The following is a 25,107-nucleotide window of genomic DNA, read 5'->3' on the forward strand; positions in this document are numbered from 1 at the left end:
ACATTGCTAAAGTCCCTTGGCACAACATTTTTTTGAATTTCAAAAAACATCTCAATGGAGTTAAAAGCTTTTAAAGGCCATCAGGTTGAAGCTTGGAAACTGAACATATGACCTTACATCCGAAAAGAACAGTCCTAAAAAGAAGTGGCCCAGCGCAAACTTTGTGGGCATTACTGTTAACCCCCTCCAGGACAGATAGACTACCCCCAACAACCCTGATTTGTGTCCTGTTGATTAACTAGTGCTATGCCTAGCAAACATATCGATTCACATTTAATGATTTTTAATGTGTCAATTTCTTAATGAGGAATAGTGTTTTAAGTATGCAGTGTTTATCCCACATCAAGTGCTTATATTATCTCTTCAAAAGATGTCATAAAGTTGAGAAGAAAGATCTTCACTTAACAAATCCACAGAGTTTAATATCTAACAGAAGTACGTCCCCTTGTGATATTCTGGATAATATACAGCAAGACACTCTCTCCACGATTTTACACACAAAACTGGTGAGGCAAATGGGTCTAATGGGTAAAATGGTGCTACTACAGCCTCTCATAATAAGTCAACGAAGTAGCTATTTGCTAATAACTTATTTAAACTATTGTTGCACATGTCCTACTAACCTGTAGCAATAGATGTTCATATTCCTCACTGCCCAAGTGCATTTTGGGTTATCTGCGAAGGTAACCTTGTACTGACCAATTTTTAAAAATACCCCCCCCCCCCTCTCTTCTTGAGACAGCTGATGGGCTGAGCATATCCTGAGAGGGAAGCCTTCATATGCAACAGGCCTACATCATCCAACCTTCTCTCCCTCTCATTCTCTTCATTCATCAACCCCTCAAAATACTCTTTCCATCTCCTCAACTCACACTCCTCGCTTGTGAGTATATTTCCCTCATTATCCTTTATCACCTTTACCTGCTGCACATCTTTCCTAGCTCGGTCCCTCTGGCTAGGTCCTTTTCTCCCTCCTTAGTGTCCAACCTTTCATACAACTCTTCATATGCCTTATCCTTAGCCTTTGCCACCTCTCTCTTTGCCATGCACCTCATCTCCTTGTACCTCTGTCTACTTTCTTCATCTCTCTGACAATCCCACTTCTTCTTTGCCAACCTCTTTCTCTGTATACTCTCCTGTACTTCCTCATTCCACCACCATGTCTCCTCGTCGTCCTTCCTCTGTCCAGATGTGATACCAAGCACCTTTCTAGCTCTGCTGTAGTTACCCAGCTATTTGGTAACGCTTCACTGCCACCCAGTGCCTGTCTTAACTCATCCCTGAACTCCACCTCACAACTACCCTTTTTCAATTTCCACCATTTGATCCTTGGTGCTGCCCTCACACTCCTCCTCTTCTTGATCACCAACGTCATCCTACAAACCACCATCCTATGCTGCCTAACTACACTTTCTCCGGTCACCACTTTAAAGTCTCCAATCTCCTTCAAACTGGCCCTCCTACATAAGATATAATCCACCTGTGTGCATCTTCCTCCACTCTTGTATGTCACCCTATGCTCCTCCCTCTTGTTAAAATACATATTCACCATAGCCATGTCTATCCTTTTCGCAAAATCTACTACCATCTGAACTTCTGTATTCCTTTGTTTAACATTATACCTACCCCATCACTTCCTCATCCCCTCTGTTCCCTTCACCAACATGCCCATTGAAATCTGCTCCAATCACCACTCTCTCACTCTTGGGTACAGTCATCACCACTTCATCCAATTCACTCCAAAGTTTTTCTTTCTCATCCATTGCACACCCAACTTGTGGAGCATATGCACTAACAACATTCATCATTACACCATCAATTTCCATCTTCAAAAACATCACTCTATCCGATACTCTTTTCACCTCCGAAACATTTTTCGCATACTGTTCATTCAGAATAACTCCTATGCCATTTCTCCTCCCATCCACACCATGATAAAACAATTTGAACCCACCGCCGATACACCTAGCCTTACTCCCCTTCCATCTCGTCTCTTGCACACACAATATACCAACCTTCCTTCTGCCCATCATATCAGCTGGCTCTCTCCCTATACCAGTCATACTACCAACATTCAAAGTTCCGACCCTCACTACCACAGTCCTAGACTTTCTCCTCTCTTCCTGCCTTCAGCCATGCCTTCCACCTCTTCTCCTCCTTCGGCCAACAGTAGCCCAATTTCCGCCAGCACCGTTGGCTAACAGTACTGGTGGCGGTCGTTGTTAACCCGGGCCTCGACCGATCCGGTATGTAAACAGTAACTGGTGACTGCATGAAAAGTTTTGGCAAAGTTTTACGCGGGATGCCCTTCCTGACGCAACCCTCCCCATTTATCCGGACTTGGGACCAGCAGAAAGAAATGCACTGGCTTGTGCATCCCCAGTGGCTGGGTTATATTTATATATATATATATATATATATATATATATATATATATATATATATATATATATATATAAATATATAGAGAGAGACACGTATATATACACGTGTGTGTGTGTGTGTGTGTATGTATATATATATATATATATATATATATATCTGTGTATATAGATAGATTATCATCTTCATCTTTCTGCTTTTTCCGGTTAGGGGTCGCCACAGTGGATCACCCATCCGCTCATGATTGGCAGTGGAGTTTTACAGTGTTGAGTTGCCAGCCTGGCTCCCAACCTTGCACAGAAGGCATACAAAAGCACGCACTCATGCCAAGGACCAATTTAGAGTGCCCAATCCACCTACAGATAGTCTTTGGGATGTGGGAGGAAACCGGAGCACCCGGAGGAAATCTACGCAACCACAGGGAGGACACGCAGAGTCCGCAGAGAAGGCACTCCAGCAGAGGATCGAACCAGAGAACCTCTTGCTCTGAGGTGGCAACATATAGATATATATATATATATATATATATATATATAGACACATATATTGTAAATATATCATCATCAATCCCTTTTTACCATTTTATACATAACCATTGCCATCTCTGTGTGTTCAATGCCACTCTCCCACCTTCTTCAACACTCATCCCTGACTGTCGCAGTTCTTCTCTCTAACACTCCATTCACCTCTTTGTTGGATGTCCTTGTTTCCTCTTCTTTCCCAAATCATCTTCACCAGATTGGGCACATTTAAAGCAAAGCAGAAGACAAACTACCAGAATCTGTTCTCTTTAACCTTTTTTGCATTTGGAGCTACTTTGGCTTCTGCTGTTATGCCCGCATTTCTTTTTCTGTCCTGCAGTGTGTTACCAACCATTTCAAGCACTTCATCACCATCACCTCTAGCTGTCTCAAATGCTCTGCTTTTTTTTGCCCTGGTTTCTGTATCATACAATAGTACTGGTTGCATGACTATTCCGTACACATTACTTTTCAGCTTCATTGGCATTCTTCTGTCATACCCTACCCCTGAAACTCTATGCCAGTTAGCTGCAGCCCCTCTGATTCTAGTTTTGACTTGCTCACCCAGACTTCCCCTCTTCTCAACCACCCCTCCCAGATTTTACTTATTTTATTTATTTTACATTTGTTTACCAGGGAAGTCAGACTTGACACAGGTCCTTTTTCAGCAGAGGCCCAGGGAGAAAAGCTCCAATTAAAAAATACAGCAGATGGAAAAACAGTACTGAAGAAGTACAACAGATAGTATCAAAGTTAGCAAAAATACAAAAAGCTTTAACCTAACATGAATGATTGACAGTCTCAGAAGAGTATTTACACAACTGACATTAAGTGTTTAATATACAGGGGTAGTTTACAGATACCTGAAGCTATTAACTTTTTCCCACTATCTTCCTTTCTATCTCAGTTCTCAGCTTCTTCTGATTCTGATAACCACAAAAAAGCACAGCAACGAAACCAAAACCAAAAAAATGAAATCCACCAATGACATCTCCCACTCACAAATTTACTGAAAAGCAACAAACCAGACAAAGCACTTTCGTCATGTTAACATTCAAAGGACTTCATCAGAGTGAATGGTTACACTGAACTCATCAACATAAATACTGTGAAATAACCAATCACGGCAGTATCAAACTAGCCATAATAACTTGGCAAAGACCAAAACTCTATATAAAAAAAACTAAATCTCAATATGAAGTGAATATTTTACAAATGTATACAGTGTGTATCAAAGTACATTTGCTTTTCTTTTCAAAACACTCAATTGATAAATAACTGCTCAGCCCAGGACAGCCAAAGGCATTTAGCCTCAACTCCCAACCCAGTTCTTTACACTCTAACAGAGTTTCAAGGTCACCCATTTCAATTTCAAAAACTCCGTCAATAAAAAAAAAAAAAAAAAAAAATTCTTAAAGCTAGGGCATTCAGAGCGGTGCCTATTTAAAGCATTAATATTCTTATTTTTACTCTGAATGCCCTAGCTTTAAGAAGTTTATGTTTTTTATGTTACACACTGTATTATTAATTATGATGTATCAAACGGACTGTCGTGATTGGTATGTTCCTAGAAATTATATCCAATTTGTAATGAGTTATTACAGAATAAACACTGGACCAAGTAGCAGCAGCACAAATGTCATATATAGATGTTCTGAAAAGAAAGGCTGAGGAAGTGGAGAATGACCTTGTGGAATGAGCATGTGGTGGTTTGGGTAAAGTCAAACCTTTCTGTTTATAAACATAAGAAATACACTCAATGAGCCAATGTAATAATGTTACTTTTAATAGATTGTCCTAATTTAGCTTTTGAGAATGAAACAATTGGTCTGATTTCCTAAATGTTTCTGTTCTCTTTAGATACAATCTCAGTTGTCTGTGTACATCCAACATATGAAGTATATATTCTCCTTTACTGATGAATGTTGGGAAGAAAAATAGTAAACTAATGGACTGGTTAAGGGCAAATTCAGACATTGCTTTCAGAAGGAAGGACAGACTGGGGCAGAGAGAAAGAATAGATCTGATATGTCTGTCTGATAAAACATTGGACTTCCTCAGAAGTCCAAAAGAAAGCAACTGGAAGAGATCACCCACTGGCACATTCTAATTGCCTCCTAACTCAAGGGGTAAGAGCAGGACCCCCATTTTCTGACAGAGCAGACCACTGACATGTCTGTCTGTATAGCAATCATCCCCTAAGGAAGGATGTCCTGAAAAGCCTGCACCACTGGCAGAAGTGCCCTCATTTCTACGTTGCTGATGTGAAGGTTGTCATCTAAGTGGGACCACGTGCCTTGGATTGTTTGTCCCAACTAATGACTCCCACGCTAAATGGGAAGCATCTGCAGTCACTGTGGCCTTGGGCAATAGAAGGACAAAGGGACAACTATGTAATATATCTGGAGAGTGAACCCACCAGAAGATAAGTTGTTTGTAGATCTTTGTGATTCTAATGGGAAATGTCATGGGATGTCAATTCATAGACTACTGTACTGCTAACGTCCACTGTAGTACTCTCAAGTAGTATCTTGCTAATGGCAGAAAAGTTATGGAGGCTGCCACTGAGCCAAGAAGCTGAAGGAATGGCCTGGCTGGTGGGGACTGAAGAGATAGTAGGAGTGCCTGTCGCCTGGTGCTGTAACTTGGACAATCTGGATTTATGGAGACTAACCATTTGAAACACCATATCCAGATGAGCCCCTGTGAACTCCAAGGTCTGAGTGGGGACAAGATAAGATTGTTGTAGCTGACTGTGATGATCAGGTGTATACAAAAATGGAGCAGGTAGTTCCTGGCAGTTATCAGTAGATGCCTGGTGGTAGTGGTGAGCAGTCAGTTGTTAAGGCAAGGAAACATGGCTCTGAACTGAAAATGACTGCATCCTAGACCGAAGCAAAGGTATCTGCTTGATCATCTAATTTTATGTGATAGTATGCATCCTGGAGATCTACCAAACACATCCAATCGTCCTTCCTTAAAAGAGGGAGAATGGACTGTAATGTGACCATTTGGAAATTATAGTGTTTGACAAAATGGTTTAAGTGGCTTAGATCCAATATTGGCCTGAGGTTCCCTGTCTTGTTGGCACCAAAAAGAATTGTGAATATGTTGTGAATCCTTGTTGGTCTGGTGGGATATTTAAGATGACTCTCTTACCAGGTTTTCTATCCCTGAAGCTATTTCCTTTCTCTGACATGGTGGTATGTTGGGAATTTTTCTTGGATGGATAGGGGAGGAAGGGAAAAAATAATTAAATAACCTCTGTTCTCTGCATCCAAACATCTCTGGAGATGTATGTCCAGGCCTCCAGAGTCAGAGCTAAGTGACCCCGACTGTCTCCATAGTGCAGCTGTTGGCCAATCATTCAGGGATGCTTGAAAGGCTTGAATAAGGGACATCTGAAGCCTTGGTTTTACAGGCACTTTGCCACATGGGTGATGTCTACCATCACAGTGCCACAGTGGTCAGAAAATCCTTCTACGTGGCACACCTCATCACAAAAGGTTTCTCATCCAGAAAAAAGAGGTCATTGTTCCCCTCTACTCATCACTCATTAGACCCATTATAGAGTACAACGCCCCTTTTGGTATGTACTGGACAAGACATCTACAACAACTGGAAAGGCTGCAGAAATACCTCACAAAGAGGATTACTGGCCTCAAACAGATGCCCTACGCAGACCGACTCAAAAAACTCCAGCTTTACTCCGTCACATATCGCCTACTCAGAGGCGATCTCTGCCTAACATACAAAGCTATGTCAAACCCAGAGCTGTTGGACATGCTTCATTTAAAGAAATCCCAATCCCTCCGAGCTACACGCTCTAGGGACCTAAACCTTGTCACCACAATAAACAGAACATGCTGGAGGGATAGATTCCTGTCCCAGAGACTTCCCATACTCTGGAACAGACTACCTATCTATGTCAAACAGAGATCCTCATTAGCACTCTTCAAGAAAAATCTTGATGGTTGGATGGGTAATAAGAAATTTACCCCGGGGATCATTTCTGTGGTCCTACTTGACAGGGGCACAGGAAAATAATTTTCTTGGGTGGGAAAGCCAGGGTACCTTTTCGGCTAGGCTTGTATAGGCCCTAGGGCCAATAGCCTAGTACCTACCTATGAACCTATTAGAATTCACTCCCTCTGCTGAGAGGGTGGTGATCTATCTGCATAGGAGTCCCGAGGAATCCCTTGCAATTTCGAGAACCTTACCTTTCAGTCCCTTTCTGGTTTAAAAAAAAACGTACTCTTAAGGGTAGAAAAATGTAGCCCTATAGCAGACAGGTTTTTCCCATCTTGTTCACTCATGAAAAGTGTGTCTAACTTTGGGAACAGATAAGATAGATCCATCAAAGGGTACACTGATGAAAGACATATTGTAGGGCTCAGTGAAGTCACAAAAGTGCAGCCAGGTGCCTCCTAATAGTAATGCCTGAACCTGCCACTCGTGAAACACCTTCCATACCATGGGAAAGCAGATACATGGAAGCATTTAATAGAGACATTAGGGTGGCCAGTTGCAAAGAAACGGTCCATTTTCTGCCAACATAGACCCTGAGAGGATTTGGTAAGTTCTTTAGTCAACCCCTCTGGAACCTTGTAAATTGTGCCAGATAATTCAGAGACTGTAGGGCAAAGGTCACTGAAACAAAAATTCTCTTCCCAAATCTGTCCAAGGTTCTATATTTCTGTTAGGGAGAAGGCTAGAGGGCCTTTCCTCTGCAAGGTCCTTTCTGGTGGTTGCCATCACCACCATGACATCAATTGGGGGACCCCTGTTCCAGCTGGCATGGTCATTGTGTGCAACTGGGTACTTGTCCAGTTTCCCAGGAATTGGTTCTGTCATATTTGAATAATTTCAAGCCCAATGTGAAATGAGATTCACCATTTTGTCAGCCAGGGGTACCACCCAGGACGTAGCTAATCTGGTTCTGGATGCCTCAAGAAACACAGGACTCCTCCTGGTAAGGGGCTTTGGAAGACCAACCACTTTTCTGTTTCAAAAGCTCAAGAATTTCTCCAAACAAGACATCCTGAAGGGTTGACCTTTGAGGACCTCTCCCCTTCATCTAAGTCAGTGTCTTCTGTGAAAGATTGCTGCAGGAATCAATTTGTCTTCTCTTGCACATACACTTTTTTTTTTTTGGGGGGGGGCTTCCTCATGGGGGTGATTCGAGGGGGGAGCCAGAAGTGTGTGGAAGTCCTGCAAAATTACTGTCTCGTGGCTAGAATGGACCAGCTGCTCCGATGCATGCTTTCACAAAAGGATATTCCGGAGTATGGCAATTAAGAGCTAACTTGTTCCTGGACTCAACCAAGGCTCTATGGTTGAAGATGGAACAAGTCTCACACTGCACTTCAAGATGTTGGTGTGACGAAGAAGATGATTTTTCTGAGCTATGCTACAGAATCAGAATTGCCTAGACATGGCAAGGCCTTGCTGTGTCTAATTATGGTGGCTGCCAAAAAAGCAATTACTAGAAAATGGAAATCAAAATCTAAACTAACTATATTAGAAGTAGTGAATATAGTAAAAGAGATAAAGCAACTGGAACTGAGATCTTTAGAAAAGGGTAGGAGCAAACTATACAGGAAAAAAGGGAATTGTGGGAACGATACATACAGGGGAGGAATCAGGTTTAAAAGAAGGCAAGACTTAAATGATCTATGTAATGTTCGACTGAAAATGATTGGGTAGATTATAAGTGATGTATAATGTTTGCAACTGGGAGTGTTGTCAGTATGGTTTGTTATGTAAAATGCTTACAGCTAGGATTGTGTCAATGTGGTTTGTTTACATTTATATAAATGTATGGCTGCTTATATCGTAAGTGATGGTTTCATAAAGATGTTTCTTGTTTAAAAAAAGGGGGCAGGAAATGAATAATTTATGTAATGTTACTTAGGTTCTATGATATACAGCAATATATGTTAAGTATAATGTCCGTTAATGTTAACTTAATACAGTTTGATTACTTTTGTATAAATGCAAATTTGCCTATGCCACAAATGATAATTCAATAAAGCTGTTAAAAAGATGTGTTGCCCCAAGACAGTATATACACACACGGAGTGGGCATCTGAGATGGGTATCTTGTTCCCACAAGACTAGCATCTTTTTTTAAATCAGTTGGTTTATCAGACATCCTAACTGAGAAAACCCAAAGCTGGAAAACAACTAATATAGCAAAGCAGTAGTAAAAGGCCTGATTACCAACAATAGTAATTAAAGTAGTCCCAACAATCTGGGATAAGAAATACCAGCAATTGTAAAGGAGACTACTAGAAAACAAAGAAGAAAGGGGAAATGGCACAAGCCCAGGTAAGTAATAGCACTACCAACTACTATTCGAGAGAGTATAGATACAAGTCTTTTTTTTTTTTTTTTTTTTTTTAATACAGGGAAGTACGAGAGCAGGAGGTCAAAGACCTTGAAGAAAGAAGTAAAAAAAGGCCCAAAAAAGAAACCTAAATTCATTTACCTCCTATAAACTTGAGCCACATCAACCATATCTGATCAATGGAAGCAGCAATTGAGATCTGGGGTAATCTGGGGCCTGGAAGAGGATTATGAGTAAGGGGAGGAGCTTAAACTACAGATCCAAAGTCAGATATGAAACCCAGTGGTTGAGGAGCAGACGAAAAAGGCAACATCAGATCCATTGTTAGTCTAAAGTTCAACTCATATTTTAAAATTTGTTTTGTTACGCTGCTTAACCAAAGGTCACACACTGTACATATACATTTTAATATATAATTCAATAATGTTCAGCTTCTACACTGAAACTGTTCAGTTTACATGCTGCTTGTTAACTTAGTGCACAACTCAATGAATGTTTCTGGTACTTATTAGCACTAACAGTTCACCTTATGCACTACACTCATTTTCAATTTTATCTAATAGTTAACTTCTCTTGCAACCATTTGCTTAATCCTTAGATGCATTAGATTTGTACATGGTTCTCTTGCTATATATGACATTATTTATTTTTTGCATACTATTTTTGTTCTCTCCCCCATTTGATTCCTCTGTAAATGCGCTCAGCCAACCAGGTCAGCAAAATGTAATTAATACATACATTAATTATTAAGGCAGAGTGCATAACACTGAATGATGTTGCTAACCTCCAGGAAAAATAACAAATGCTGTGTCTGTGTTTGGAAGCGAGCAGAAATTACCTTTAAGGGGAAGAAGCAAGTAAAAACTAAAACAGACTTCTGAAAGAGACTGTAGGAGAAGGTCTTCAAATCAGATGACAATATGACACACATGAACAGTGCAATAGTGAAGACAATGTAGCTGAGCAAAAATGTTTTTTCAGTGATGTCAGCAGCAGCATACACAAGACAATTATGAATGGGTCGCTGATCATAACCAGTTTATTATGTGTTCAAGTCATGGACGCCAAGAAATTAACCTTGAAAACGAAGCTCAAGAGATGAATCTTGGCATCCATTTTGAGAACGCATAATTAAAGGTTAAGATCAGAGATCTAATCATAAGGAGCTTTATCTGCTCCATGTACTACTAGTTACAGAAAACAAAAAAATGTTGAAGTGCTAGCAAAAAGACAATGAAACACAGTCCATTATGCTTACACACACTTATCATGCCTCTCAAATATCCAGATTTTCACATCATATGTTTTGTTTCCTCATAAAACCCTTAGTTTTTGGACAAATCTCTCGAGTACTGAAGTCACTAAATAATGAAATACATTTGAGTTTCATATTTCATATTCTTCAGAAAATGCAAGCAAACACGCATCTTACTTTCTAAAGTTTATAACAGGAAGTCAGGGACATATCGGTAAGGACAGCAGGCAGAAACATTTTTTTTTATTCTGCTATTGTATTTTGCAGGTCAGAGCTGACTGCCTAGCAGGGGATGCTTAACATTTATTAAGATAAGGTCTTGTGCTATTATAGTAGCACCTAACTGATGTGTCTTTTTCTGGATGTATGAGCATAACCACAGCAATCCAAACTCTACAATTTATTTTGCATAACAGATTCTTGCACTACATTTCATTAGGACCTATTCTAGTACAAGATAAGTGCTGCACTTCACAGACAATAAAAGTCACCAGTAAAAGAATGGCGCTAGACCAATGCAGCTTTACCAATGAGTAAAGCCAAATGCAATGGCTTACTGCCAAAGGAACCTTATGGCACTGACATACTACATCAGGGACCACTATACAGGGCAAAAATGAAGCAATAGGAGGAATTTAACAGTAATATATGGAATTTATCATTGGTCCAGAAACAAGCAATGTCCTGGGATACAAGAACAGATTACACTCAAGAGCTAAAGAAGGTTACAAAGACGCATAGAACAAATCAAAAAAGAAGCAGGGAAAAATGAGAGGCTACTGCACAGAGATAGAAGCAACATTTTCCTGGACTTGAAAGACTAAATCATTTTCAGTCCATATCCATGTCTGCTTCTAGGTCATCATTATGGATAGAAAATATTACGGCATAATGCTGCTAGATGTTTGCAGTAGGCCATTAACTTAGAAGCATGATCATGGGCATGTACAGACATAAATTCATAAAAATGTATTGGGAGAATCACTATAAAAAGGCTTAAAGCACAAAACCATGCAGTATAGGGCTGCCTTGGATGCATTTTCTCTCTCTCCTCATCCAAAAAGTATACTGACGGGTTTTGGGAATTTTAATTTTCCAATAAAGATTGCACAGGGGGACCACAAAGTACATCTGACAGGTGTGCAAAATATTTTACTGTAGTAAAACTACTCTGCGGGAAACCATTTGTTTCAATATTAAAAATGTTTTGACCAGTCAGTAAATTCCATCCAACATGTTAAATGAACTGAGACTAATGCCTACCAGATCAGCTGATCGTTGTACAGAAATGCAGTGTACTTAACAAGGCCAAGGCTTTCTTCCATTTGGTTGATAAAGGACTGTATCTTCAGGTATGTCATCTTGTCCAATGGGAAGAAGCTGATTCCACCAAAAACATCGAGCAGATCACAGTGCTGTAAGTGCAGTGTTTGTAAATACTGCAAGATGAAGAAAAAAGTGACATGTAAAATATATAGCAATATTCAAACATTAATAAAACAAATGATCAAGGTGGCAAAACATGGCTTTTTATATGGGTAGCTAGCAATAAAACCTTCAGATCTAAGCACCTTTCCGACACATTTACATATATGTATTATAAAGTTTTTCAGTAAGTCACAGGAATGGGAAGCGAATACATTTACCACTTAGGTACACAGCTAGTAGTTTTTTTTTGTTTGTTTTTATTCGTCCCCCTGGCTTTCCCTTTTACTTCTTTACAAGTAACATTTCTATCAGAGTAATGTTCCACGATCCAAAAACATCATCCTTTAATGATTCAGAACTGGGAGAGGAAGGTATTTGTTTCTCATATGTAAATTCCTTCACCACTAAGTCAGAAGAATTTTATTCCCTGGTGAACAGGTCTTCATTTTCTTAGGGCAGTGAACCCTTGACATACACTGCTGTTCTGCAACTGGCTACAGGTTCTCAAGGAATTGAAAAGTAAAGCATCCTCATGATTTTCTTTATTCATTCATTCATATTTCTTTTTATTTATGCTTTTGTTGGTCGGGTTAGTCCCATTAAGCTAATGGGCTCTTTTCAGGGAAGCCTAAAGGTAGTATTCATACTGACTAGAAGATATTTGTCCAGGGCACCTGGGAAATTTTCTTACTCTTCTTTTGATACGTGCCATGGGATCTTTTATGTCCACCTGAAATACCACCAGCTCAGGCAGAAGGGATCTTGATTTAATGTCTCATCTGAAGGATGGCACACTCAGAAGTGCAGCACCCTCAGTACACTGCAGTGTCATGCCCATCTTAAAAAAATAATCAAAAGTACCTGGGGTGGTAAAAAAATCTACAAGCTTTCTGATCTTCCAGCAAAAAACGTGAGTATGCTACCTGTTGACCTACTGACACTAATGGAATCCTGAGAGGGAGCCTGAGAAGCAGGAAGGGATGAATGCCCAACCAGCTCTTGCGAAGGCAAGATGGCAGACATCTGTTGCCTGGATGCCTTCGGCCTGGGTTTTGGAGCAGTCGCTATATGTGGTCAGGCACTGAAGACCACAGTTGTAGAACTCTGGATGCCCCGACATGCCAACAATAAGGGGATACAGCCTTCAACCTTGGAAATTAAGAATGTGTAGGAACCAGATGCCCATCTAGGAGTGGAAGATTTCATACCAGGAGGACATGTGGCAGTCTTCTAAGGAGCAATGTTGATGGGGGTGTCATAGGCTGTGAAAGCACCTCACTGGCTCAGTCACTCTCAGGCCTAGGGAGGTCTTCAGCATCTCAGTGGACATAGTCTTCCTCTCTCCCTCACATTATTTTTACAAAGACACTTCACTCTCCTTTTTTGTGGAGTATCCCCAGTAGACTTGGCTGATGCCGTGATGGCAATGCACAAAGTGCACAGCCTTTTCTGGTTCAAATAATCTTGGAAAATCTTTGCTTTCTACTAAACAGCCTTCTGGCTGAAGCAATCCCCATGAGGACAATTATGGATATTGTGATTTGGCCCCAAACAAAATAAGCAATTAATGTAAAAACCTTTATTAGAAATCTGCTCCATACATGAAATACACTTAATCAAAAATAAGGTTCCCAAATTACGATACTTATTTGAAAACTCTGGAAGCAAAGCCAGATTGAAGATTGATGTACACTATACATCAATCTCTACCTGTACTGTGACAAGATGGTGTTTGTGGACATCCCTAAATGAACGGGAGAAGGATGCAAAGATTTGGAAGTTAGGCCAGTACTAGTCACTACTACAACAGCGGACAATACAATGAAAACTCTTCTGATCTGGTAATGCAAGGGATAGGCAAAGTGATCTATTTCCAGAGTTCAAAGAGTGCAGTTGGATTGAAGAATATCTGTGGAACAAATCATTCTGCTTGAAAGGGATATGGAAGGTCAGGAGGGACAGGGATTGATGGTTAACCAAATTCCAAAGCCATACACTGGTCATCAGAGCTGGTACAAATGTATAACACTATTTGTTTAGTGCACCTCTCGACTACAGTGTAGTCTATAAATATCTTGAGCACCACAGAATCCAGAATTTCCTGAAAAATATGAGGTGCTTAAATCAGGGCTATTATCTTCCCTATATTGATATGTGTGGTCCTGTCATGATGGTTCCACTCTCCTTGGAACAGACCAAAATTATGAGTAAAAACTCTGGACAGTTGACAGGTATAATAAAAGACTGTGCAGCTTTTTTCAGAAAGAATGAGCTTAGGTTGCAGGTTTCCTCTCTAGAATCAGTATCTAAAACCACTCCCAAGAACATCTTCCTAAGGGAACAGTTCTGGTGCAGTTTCTGGTGACTTAGAGAAATGTCTAGACTGGATATAAAAGAAGTGACAAAGATTATGACTTTGGTCAAATCCTCCCCTAAGAGAGCCTGAAACAATTAATCAACCAGGTATGGGTAAAAACAAATGCTTTTGAGACTGACTTGAGCAAATACTGGAACTAAGCAACTGATGAATATCCAGGAAACAGTGAACAGCTTGAATGACAAGCAGAAGTACTAGAAATGTTGTGGCCCAGCTGGGACCTCAAAGAATTTCCTGCATCTCTAGTACACAAGGACATAAATGTAAGCAACTTTCATGTTCAGGCTGACCACGTGTGTTCATAGGTTCATACTAGGCCATCCGCCCCAGGGCATTTATAAGCCTAGCCAAAATGTGTTTGGCTTTCACCACCCATTTTAAATTTATTTTGCTATGCCCTTTTTCGAGGTTAGTATACTGTGCCTCTGTCTAACAGTGACACAGAAGTGATACCCGGGGGTAAACCTACGATCTCCCATCCACTCATCAAGATTCCTCTTGAAGAGAGTCAATGAGGGACTCTGCCTAACCTGGACTGGGATTTTATTCCAGAGTGAAGGGAGCCTCTGGGTTATGAATCTGTCCCTCCAGCATGTCCTATTTATTTCAGTGCTGAGGTTCAAGTCTCTCGAGCGTGGCTGATGAGATTTGGATTTTCTGAGGTGCAGCATGTCCATTAATTCCGGGTTGGACATGGCTTTATACGTCAGGCACAGATCGCCTCTGAACAGGCGATATGCCACTGAGTAGAGCTGGAGTTTCTTTAACCGGGCAGCATATGGCATCTGTTTGAGCCCTTTGATCCTCTTGGTGAGGTACTTTTGGGGTCTTTCCAGTTGCTGCAGGTGTCTGGTAAGGTACATCCCAAAGGGGCATTGTACTCAATTATGGGCCTAATGAGGGATGAGTAAAGAGGCACGATGACCTGCCCTGATCTAGATGTGAATCCCTTCATGATTAGGTGGGCTATATAAAATGTTTTTCTAACCACTTTGGCCAAGTGGTTGTCAAATGAGAGATTGCTATCAACTTGGGTCCCCAGGTCCCTAATTACTTCTTCTGTACTTAATGGATTACCACCTATGTGGTAATTTGTGGGCACTTTGTTTTTGCCAAAGGGGATGACTATACACTTTTTGGCATTTAGCTTGAGGCCATGGCTCTGGCACCAGTTGTCTGTTTCTATGAGGTCCTTTTGGAGGATGCTTGTGTCGGCTGGAGAGTCGATTATGGTGCCCAGTTTGCAGTCATCTGTGAACTTGGTCAGCTACAGTCCGTCCGTGTTGGCCTGTACCTCCGAGAAATATATACCGAACAAGAGAGGTCCCAGGACTGAGTCTTGTGGGACACCACTTGTAACTGGTTTGGAGTCTGACATGGCTCCAGCAATTCTAACCATGTGGGTTCTTGTCCTGAGCCAGTTTGCAATCCATCTAGTGACAGAGGGGTTTATATTTAAGCTGGTGAGCTTATCTATAATGCCCAAGTGGGGTATTGTATCGAAGGCTTTTGCGAGGTCCAGGTAGGCTGTGTGGACCACCTTTCCCTCGTCAATGGCCTTGGTGACTGTTTCAAAGAAATCAACCAGGTTTAAGAGGCAAGATCTGCCCTTAACAAAGCCGAACTGGGTAGGATCCAGTGTCTGTAGGTCCTCAATATCTTTATTTATGAGGTCCATGATGATCCTTTCCATAGCTTTGCAGACCAAGCTAGTCAGGCTTATGGGGCGATAGTTTCCAGGATCCGTTGAGGTGTGTCTGCCAATAGCAAAGTCAACAGTCTGAACTTTTATTGTGACTAGGAGTTTATTTAATTAATAGAGGTCTGGTATAGGATTTCAATGTCAGTTCTTCTTGGGGACCAGCACAATCTCAGCTAGAATGTTATCCATCTTCCTCTGGGTGATTCCTCCTATGCCAGTGTAAGCAGTGTGTTTTCTAGAACTACCCCTGCCAAAAGACAGTCTAGGAACAAAGGAGGCATTTCTATAAAGAGTAGATAGGCCCTGAGCAATTAACTCCCTTAACTAAATACCTGTGCTCAGGGTGGAGCATTACTCACCTGAAGAAAACAGAAAAATACACTTAAACGTTTAAAAAGTCAGGCAGGGCACTTTCCTGGAAAGGATGTGGGGTGACTGTTCTTGCCACTGCCCTCCTGTGTCATCTCCATAAACTTTTACATATAGATCTTTTTCTATTTAAATTTTTCAAAACAAGATTTTCTACAAAACAATGTGATTATTAGAGAAAACAAAGTTCCTATCATACTTTAGGAATGGAGAGTGGAACAACTGTTCCACAGTTTGTTCCACCTTGCCTTTTTATTTTTAACATTTTGAGAAAGGCCCAAATAACAGGATTCCATATAAGGGAGTATTCAGAAGCAGTTCGCTGATGTCCTCTGGTAAGGGATGGATTCTCCCCACCTACCTCATGATCATCATACCCAGGGCAACTGCCCTAGCATAAGCATCTACAGCATCACACCTATAGCTGATCACAAGTTTGTCTACTTTATTTGCGGTTTGAAATAATTTGTTTCAGGAGCATCAGAAATGCCCTCAGCCAGGCTGTCCATTTGTTAAAGGATATCACCTTCATACAGTAACATATGGTTACGCAGTTTGTACCACCTTGTCCTTTTACTTCTAATATCTTCCCAATCAATAGGGTTTTAAGGGAGTTTTCAAAAGCTGTTCCCTGATGTCCTCTGGTAAGAGCTGGATTCTCCATATCCACCCCATGATCACCATAGCCAAGGCAGCTGCCCTTAAATAAGCATCTATGGCATCGTACTTGCAGCTGATCACAAGTTTGTCTACTTTATTCATGGTCAATAGCTTCTATTTTAGGGCTGCATTTGAAATGCCTTCAGCAAGATCATCCATTTATTAAAGGATATCACCTTCATACTGTAACACATGGATCCAGCAGTTAAATGCTTTTGATGGCAAGGTACACAAAGTGCACGCTTTTTGCCAAACAAACATCCTGATTCCTTTATCATTTGGGAGAGTAGCACAGACAGGAACTAGTTTGGAACTCCAGGCAACCCCTAAATAAATCACCAAGGCTTCTGCTACTGGATTTGTACATGTATTTTGATCTTCCACACTATAAAATCTGCCTCATGTTCTGGACAATGGTGGCCAAGAATACGACTAAGAAGCACTCTCAAAGGAATCTTTGAACGCCTGGAAAGACAGAGATTTCAGGTTAGTGGGATTCTCAACTCTAGCAGCTCAAGTTACCCTTACTGCAAATTTGACAACTCTTTTTCCCCCAGTCCATTTAAAGTGCTCTCTCATTATAGTTAGTGCCTTCCCAAAGGAACCAACCTTAATAGGCAACTTGAAGACATCACTCTTTACCAGTACTGCACCCCAAAGAGGAACAAAAAGCTGGCTGGAGAATATAAGGTCTTCTTCAGATTCCTCAGTGTAATCCAGTTTATATGATCACTCAATTGTATGGTCCGAATTTTCATGATTACCAATTGAAAGGTCCAGTTTTTCTTTATGTAAGAGGAAAAGTACCCGACGTGAAGGGATCAACAAGAGAAGGCAATAGATTATTAGCCCTTTACTATACAGCAATGTATTCTTTAGAAAAAGCCTGGGTCAGGTGTAAGAGGGATGGATGTCCCTGAAAGGAGGATGTCTACTCTGACTGGAACAATGTGGCTCAATCAGACTTTTTTTTTTGTTTTGTTTAGGATCAAAATAACCACTTTCTTACCCAGAGCAACTGCCACCTGATTAGGAAGTGGAGACAGTTCAAGCAAGCAGGTGCTTTTTTTTTCACACCCCTTTACATGTACTGCTCAACTGACTACACCTAGAAACGTGTGTCTGGCTGTGATATAGCAAAGGCTTCTCAAGAAGCAGCTATGATAGAGTAAACAACACTACATTGCTGTTAGCTTCTGAAGGTGCATAGGAATCGCACAGGAAAACTAAGAGCCAGAGGTAAAGGCAGACAAGGTTGCATCTCTCTGTGGCCACACTGTCAAATGTTTGCAGGGCTGATGTGATTTCTAAAACGCACGCACCCTGCCTGCAGTCTCTTTCATAACTAATTTTCAGTGCTTTTCCATTTTCAATAAAACTTAGCAATTTTGCTTTTTACACCCACTAAAAGAAAAGCGCTCATAAAGAAGGCGATTATAATGTAAAAATTACACGTTTCTTCTTCATTCAAAGCCAAAAGCTTCTATGGTTCCACAAAGTTCTGGAGGTTCTTGGCCTAATAAAGTAATGGTTATGATTTGAAAAGAGTATAATAATTCCAGCAAAAAGAATTATGGTGACTTTCCATAAGACTGAACAGGCATTTAAAGTGAAAATTCTTTGCTGGAATCTGTCAACAAGCAAACTTGTTACCTGATGTTTTCTGAAAACATAATCAGTCTAAAATATATCACAGTACAGAAAAAAAAGGTCAAAGCACAAATAACTAATAAATGTAAAAGTATGTACAAAAGACAAAGTCAGTAAGAAAGCCATGTAGCCTTAGATCCAAAGAATTTCCCTAGTTTTAATATCCTAGTGAGCTGAATGAGTTTGGTTCTTTGATTCCTCGTAAGACATCTACAGCCTATAACTATTTTAGTGGTAATTAAAGACAGATGGTTCTAAATTGCATTACCAACCCTTTAAAAATTCAGTAGCATCACAGCAGGCTTCTGTAAAGTTAAATAAACCAGTCCAGCCCACACAACTGCCTGTTCTTTATGGATGGAGACTAAAGGATACAGTGTTTCTATTCTTCCACAGAGTAAGGAGCTTTCCAAAGGAATGTTTAATAGTTTGGTAAAACTATGTGCTTCTGCAGCTTTCTGACGTCTTAGTGATTAACCAAATGGGGGGGGTCCAAAGGTTGTTGTTTTTTTTTTTATGACCCATAAACAATGAAAAAGGATGCTGTACCTCTGATAGTCAAAAATAATGTCTGGCTAGCCAGGCTGCAGCAAGCCGCCATTTGTCCAAGCGTCTGGCTAGCCAGGCTGCAGCAAGCAGCCATTTGTCCAAGCAGCGCATCTCAGATTCAAGTTTCAGAGGTGGAGTTACAGGTATGGTCAGGATAGGTCAAGAGGGTTAAGGTGTGATGAACTGGCTTGGGGGTAGACTGAAAAGGCTGGAAAACAAAAAGGCAAATTTCTACCTCAGCAGGTTTCCCCACACAACCCACCCCCTCCATAAAAACAGAGGGAGGTTGGCAGACAAAATAGGGTTAGTTTAAACGTAGATAAGGCACTCAGTGACCTACACAGGTGATCACATTAGGGGTCTTGAAGGAATTTCCTGTTCTTCCCCACTGGGTTTTTCAGGTTTTTGCCTTCTCTTCCGAGTGAGATAGTCTAGGCTAGTGCTGTGCTGTAGGAAGAGGTGGAGGAGTGGAAGGTAAAGAGGCTAAAGAAATAAGAGATGGGAGCAGTCTCATGACTCTAGCTGGACCTCCCACAGAACAGACAGCCCCAAGAGATTGTTGCCAGGGGACTAAACAACCCGACAATGTCTACTTGGGAGATTTTAAGGCAGCCCAGAGGAATTAACTGAAAATGTTATGCTGTGAGCAAGATTAATCAGAAGGGTCTCTGTAGTGTTTAGGGTACTGCTATGACGTAAATAAATGGCCTCCATGAAATTCCTGCCTTGAACACATCTCCAAATAACTGGCTTCAATCAGTATGGGTCATTGAGAGTAACTGACAAACATATGCCTGTGGCCATATAACCCACCTGATGTCTGTGTTTTTATTAAAATAAAACGATGATGAAAAATGATAATGATGGTAATGCAAAAATGATATGCAATGTGTTGAATTGGTCATACGAGTGTTATTCATGGTTAATATACTATTGTGCATCAAGAGTTACATAGGATCATAGGAGGTTACTAGGCTATTGGCCCTGAGGCCCTTATAACCCTAGCCAAGAGCTTTGCCCCTGTTTAGACAAGTTGGCACCCAATGCCCCTGTCCAGCAGGGACATGGGTGGAATCCCAGGGGTATATTTTCCGTTTCCCATTCAGTTATCTAGGTTGCACTTAAAAAGGGGTAAAAAGGTACTCTGCTTGATGTGCAGAGGGAGTCTATTCCATAGATGGGGGACACTCTGGGATACAAATCTGTCATGCCAACAAGTCCTGTTGATGTTACAGACCGGATTGAGGCCGCGTATGCGAGTTACTCGAGTGCAGCTTGACTTGCAGATGTGCAGCAGTCCTATCAAGGTAGAGTTCGTGATCTCTTTGTATGCTAGACAGAGGTCACCTTTGAGGAACCTGTACAAAACTGAGTAGAGGGATACGGCTTTCTAGCCTATGTTTCAGGCCCTGGATTCTCCTGGTGAGGAACCTCTGTGGTCACTCCAGCTGCTGCATGTGCTTTGCGAGGTACATGCTGAAAGGGGATTGTACTTAATAATGGGCATTATAAGGGAAGAATACAGAGATGTTATGACCTCCTTTGTCCCTGGATGAGATACCCTTACTTATGAGGTGGGCCATGTAGAAGGCTTTACGTACAACGGAAGCAACATGGTGGTCAAATGTCAGGTTGCTATCAACTTGGGTGCCCAAATCCCTCACAACTGACTATGTGCTTAGAATGTTGTTATTAATGTGATAATTTGTGGGGACTCCCCTCTCCCCAAAGAGGGTGGTGATGAAATTTTTGGAATTCAGCTTGAGGCCATGTTTATGGCACCAGTCATTTGTCTGAGTAAGACCTTCTTGAAGGATGTCTATATCACTAGGGAAATTGATGACAGCACCCAACTTGCAGTCATCTGCAAACCTGGTCAGCCATAGCCCACTGGTTTTGGCCTGCACCTCAGAAAAGTATATCCCAAATAACAGAGGCCCCAAGACCGAACCCTGGTGTACACCACTTGTTATGGCCAACTTCTTGAGGTGGCTTCCCCTATTTTGACTAAGTGGGTTCATTAGTGAGCCAGTTTGCTACCCATCTGGTAACATTGATGTCTAGTTGAGAGAGTTTATCTATTATGCCTGAGTGGGGAATAGTGACAAAGGCTTTGGCCAGGTCAATGTAGATGGTGTGCACAGTCTTCCCCTCATCCATGGCTTTGGTGACTGTCTCAAAGAAGTCAACCAAATTTAGCAGACATGGCCTCTCCCCTTGACAAAGCCAAACTGTGTGGGATTAAGTGTTTGGAGGTTGCCACTGTCCTTGTTAATGAGGTCCATGATAATCCGTTCCGTGGCCTTGGAGATCAGGCTAGTTAGGCTGACGGGTCTATAATTTCCCAGATCGGTGGACGCTCCACCTTTGTGTAAAGGGATGACAGTGGGTGTCCTCCACTCAGCTGGGATGAAGCCGGTACTCAAGCTTTGGTTGAACAGGGTGCTGCAAGTTCCTGCCTGAGTTCACAGAGGATGCAGCCTAGGATGTTATCGGGTCCCATGGAGGCTGTATTTTTTGCCTTTGAGTGAGCAGTGATGACCTGTTCCCTAGATACAAGGGGAAGGGGGCAGGTATTGGGGATGTCCTGATTTACTGATGGGGGGACAGAGGGGTGAAGTTTTTGCTGAATCTGTCAGCCAACAGGTTTGCTATACTTATGGCATTTGTAAATTTGGTGTCCTTGACCACCAGTTCTAAACAGATCTGTGTGCTTCGTTTGAGGCTGCAAACATATGTGAAGAAGGTCTTATGATTATCTCTAGTAGATGTGGCCAATTTGGACTCGAAGTTTGCTTTGGAGGATTTCTCTAGTGCTCTTATTTGCTTGTTCAGGCTAAGGAGACATTGCTTCCAGTTGGGCACCTGCTCCTTCTTGGTCTTGGACAGCAATCTTTTCCTTTTGTTATAGAGTTTATTTACTGCAGATGCCCACCAGACAGGTTTACACTTTCTTGCAGAGGATGACTTAGTCCTGTTGGGTATTCCTGATTCCATACTTCTATATAAATGCTCATATAGTGCTTTGGTGTAGTTTTGGATATTGGTGTCTGTTCCTACAGAGGGGGAGGGGGTTGTGAAGCTGTTTATACCATCCCTCAGGAGGCTATAATCAGCTTTGGAGAAGTTTTTATGTCTGATTCTAGCTAGAGGCAGGTTGGGGGAAGAATGTGACTTTGAAAGTGACCACTTTATGGTTGGATCTTACCAGGGAGAAGGATACTATAGTGATGCTACAGTGGTTACTCATGTTGGTTAATACCAAGTCCAAGATATTATCACCTCTTGTGGGGGTATCGACTAGCTGTTCCCAAGGCATTTGCATTGACAAAATCGAGGAATCTCTGGCATTTGCATTCTGGCATTAGTAGTTCTTCCAAGCTATGTTTGGGAAGTTAAAGTCATCCTGGATCAGGGTAAAGGGTTGAATCTTGACACATTAGAAAAGGTCTAAATAGGTGGATTGGACATCTTGAGTCAGATTTGGGGCCAGTAGTTAGCTATGACTTGAACAGGGGTCTTGAAGCTAAAAGGCTTTGACAAATAATGGAAAAATGGTTGTCAGTTTAATAAGGGTCAAGGAGAGGTGTACCAACCTCGGACAAATAAATGTAGCCAAATAAAAGACACCCTTAGCAAATAACTGACAAAGACTGGGAAACTTAGAAATAACAAAAAAAAAAAAATATTCCACAAAAAAGTAAGCAAGCACTTTCGTCAGACAAAACAATACAATATAGTCTGCATCAGACAGACAACACTAAAAATGTTGAATTTAATTATCCATGCAATTACATGACAAAAATAAACAAATGACTACTGCTTATAAATAATTTTACAGTTCAAAAACAATTGCTTTACTTACACTTATTTCTGATTTGTCTTTGCAGCTTTCTGGGTTCTTAGTGATTCATCCCATAAAAGAGTCTAACAGTTATTATGGATGTGCCACAGACAGGTCGACAAGCAAGATATTTCTAATCCAGCCAAAGAAAGTTACAAACCCATCTGGACAGTTGCAAATAAACATAAAATCTATAATTCTCTCCCAAGACTATATACAGGGTATGAAGACCCAAACTATATAAAAGGACACCCTCCAAAATCTAATCCCCTCATCAGTCATACAAAGCCACCAATGAATAATGTGCAATAAACATATGACATTATGTTAATATATTACCTGTGGGGAATAAGTTCCATACGTTCTTGTCAAAAAAAATAGTTTATTTACTTACTCAAGGAAAATACACCATTTTTTACATTATCCTTCTAAATCAAATGTCAACTATGTCACAACTTGGGTGCCCCAGCTCTCATGAAACAAGTCTAGTGTTTACCACATTGAATTTAAAACATTAAAAAACAAAAGAAAAACTCAGCCAAGCTAAATTTTTCACTGTGTGATTCCTTAAAACCTCTTGCATTAGAGGTAACATAGGATATATGCAAATTACCCCTTAAGGACATTGGGTGTTTCCGCTATAAGGCAGTTCTGAATGCCCATGACTTTTTCTTTTGAGTCTATTATGGACAAATTCAGGCCAATAAAGCCAAACCCCGCTAGCTGAGGACATGCATGTTTCAGCCTTCTTATGGTCTCATTGCCACAGCATAAGTGGACCGTTTGGCTAACTTTTGAAACACAGGGTTGTCATACCCAGCTGATGTCCATAACCATTAGGGTATCTGCAAAATATCCCAACTAACAAACTAAAACAATGAGTAACAAGTTCACACAGAAAAAACAATCAGCAGAAAACAAAAGAAAAATCTAGACAAGCTAAATTTTCTACTGTGTAATTCCTTAACACCGCTATGTTCACAGCCAGTGGGGGTTGGCTTTACTGGACTGAATTTGTCCATAAGATTTAAAAAAAAAAAAAAAAACATGGGCATTCAGAACTGCCATATACCTGAAACACCTGATGTCCTTAAGGGGTAATTTGTATCTATTCCCACGTTACCTCTAATACAAGAGGTTTTAAGGAATTACACAGTAGAAAATCCAGCTTGGCTGGGTTTTTCTTTTGTTTTTTGCTGATTGGTTTGGTTTTTATTTGTGACCTTGTTACTCATTGTTTTATACTGAATTTAAGACAGACACAAGGAAACACTATTTTACAGAGGGTGTGGTGGATCCTGGCCCACAGTAACAGAAGCCGTGGTAAACTATAAGCCAAGGGAGGGAATCAAAGCTGCCTGTGACAGATACATTCAGGTTTACTGCAACAACAAGATGAACTTTATATGGCACTGGTCTTCTGCCAGCATTTTTATCTGTGCTGGAGTGTAGTGATGACACAAAGCACTTCTGCAACAGAGCAGGGAATCTTTACACAGGCCTTAGACCTTCTAAATAAGAAAAGATGTATAAGCAAGCACAAAGACCTAACTTAAAGCTGAACAATGGACCTAACCCAAAAATGGGAGAAAGTATATAAGAGCAAGAGTGGGGGACACCAATGAGTACTGCAGGAATTAACAGTCAAGAACAATGTTTCTTTAGACTTCTTTATGAGAGGTACAACAAAATGGCTGCTTGATTCTGTCAGGTAGAACATTTCTTTGCAGCTGTCTTTCTCCAGCAAAAATGCTGACTAAAGCAATTCTAAATGTGGTATGTGATCATATTTAGAGCAGATGTATGCTACATTACTCAGAAAACACAAGCATTCCCTTCTGTACAGCTGTGCTTTTACTCAGTGTCATGATGGGATATCAGCTTATGTCCCTGCAGCAGATGACAGCAAGCTTGTATTCTGAGGCACTCAACTCCAAATACACAGTATCGAAGTGCAATAGAAACTGTAATGCCTTCCTACTGCTTCGATATCAAAAGCTCTCTTCTCTGGAAGTCATTTA

The 25,107-nt window shown here is 40.9% G+C and overlaps 1 protein-coding gene across 2 annotated transcripts in view; it reads right to left on the minus strand.

The window, feature by feature from the left end:
* CCZ1 (CCZ1 homolog, vacuolar protein trafficking and biogenesis associated) overlaps positions 1–25,107 on the minus strand; it is a 1,119,178-nt gene that overhangs the window by 678,649 nt on the left and 415,422 nt on the right. For both annotated transcript variants that reach the window (XM_044089701.1, XM_044089702.1), the window contains one exon: positions 11,771–11,946. In XM_044089701.1, coding sequence (XP_043945636.1) covers positions 11,771–11,946 — 176 coding nt within the window. The remainder of the gene's footprint in view (positions 1–11,770; positions 11,947–25,107) is intronic.

The sequence above is a fragment of the Protopterus annectens genome, chromosome 12.part0 (assembly GCF_019279795.1).
Source record: "Protopterus annectens isolate FY-2018-M chromosome 12.part0, PAN1.0, whole genome shotgun sequence".
Taxonomy (NCBI): Eukaryota; Metazoa; Chordata; order Ceratodontiformes; family Protopteridae; genus Protopterus; species Protopterus annectens.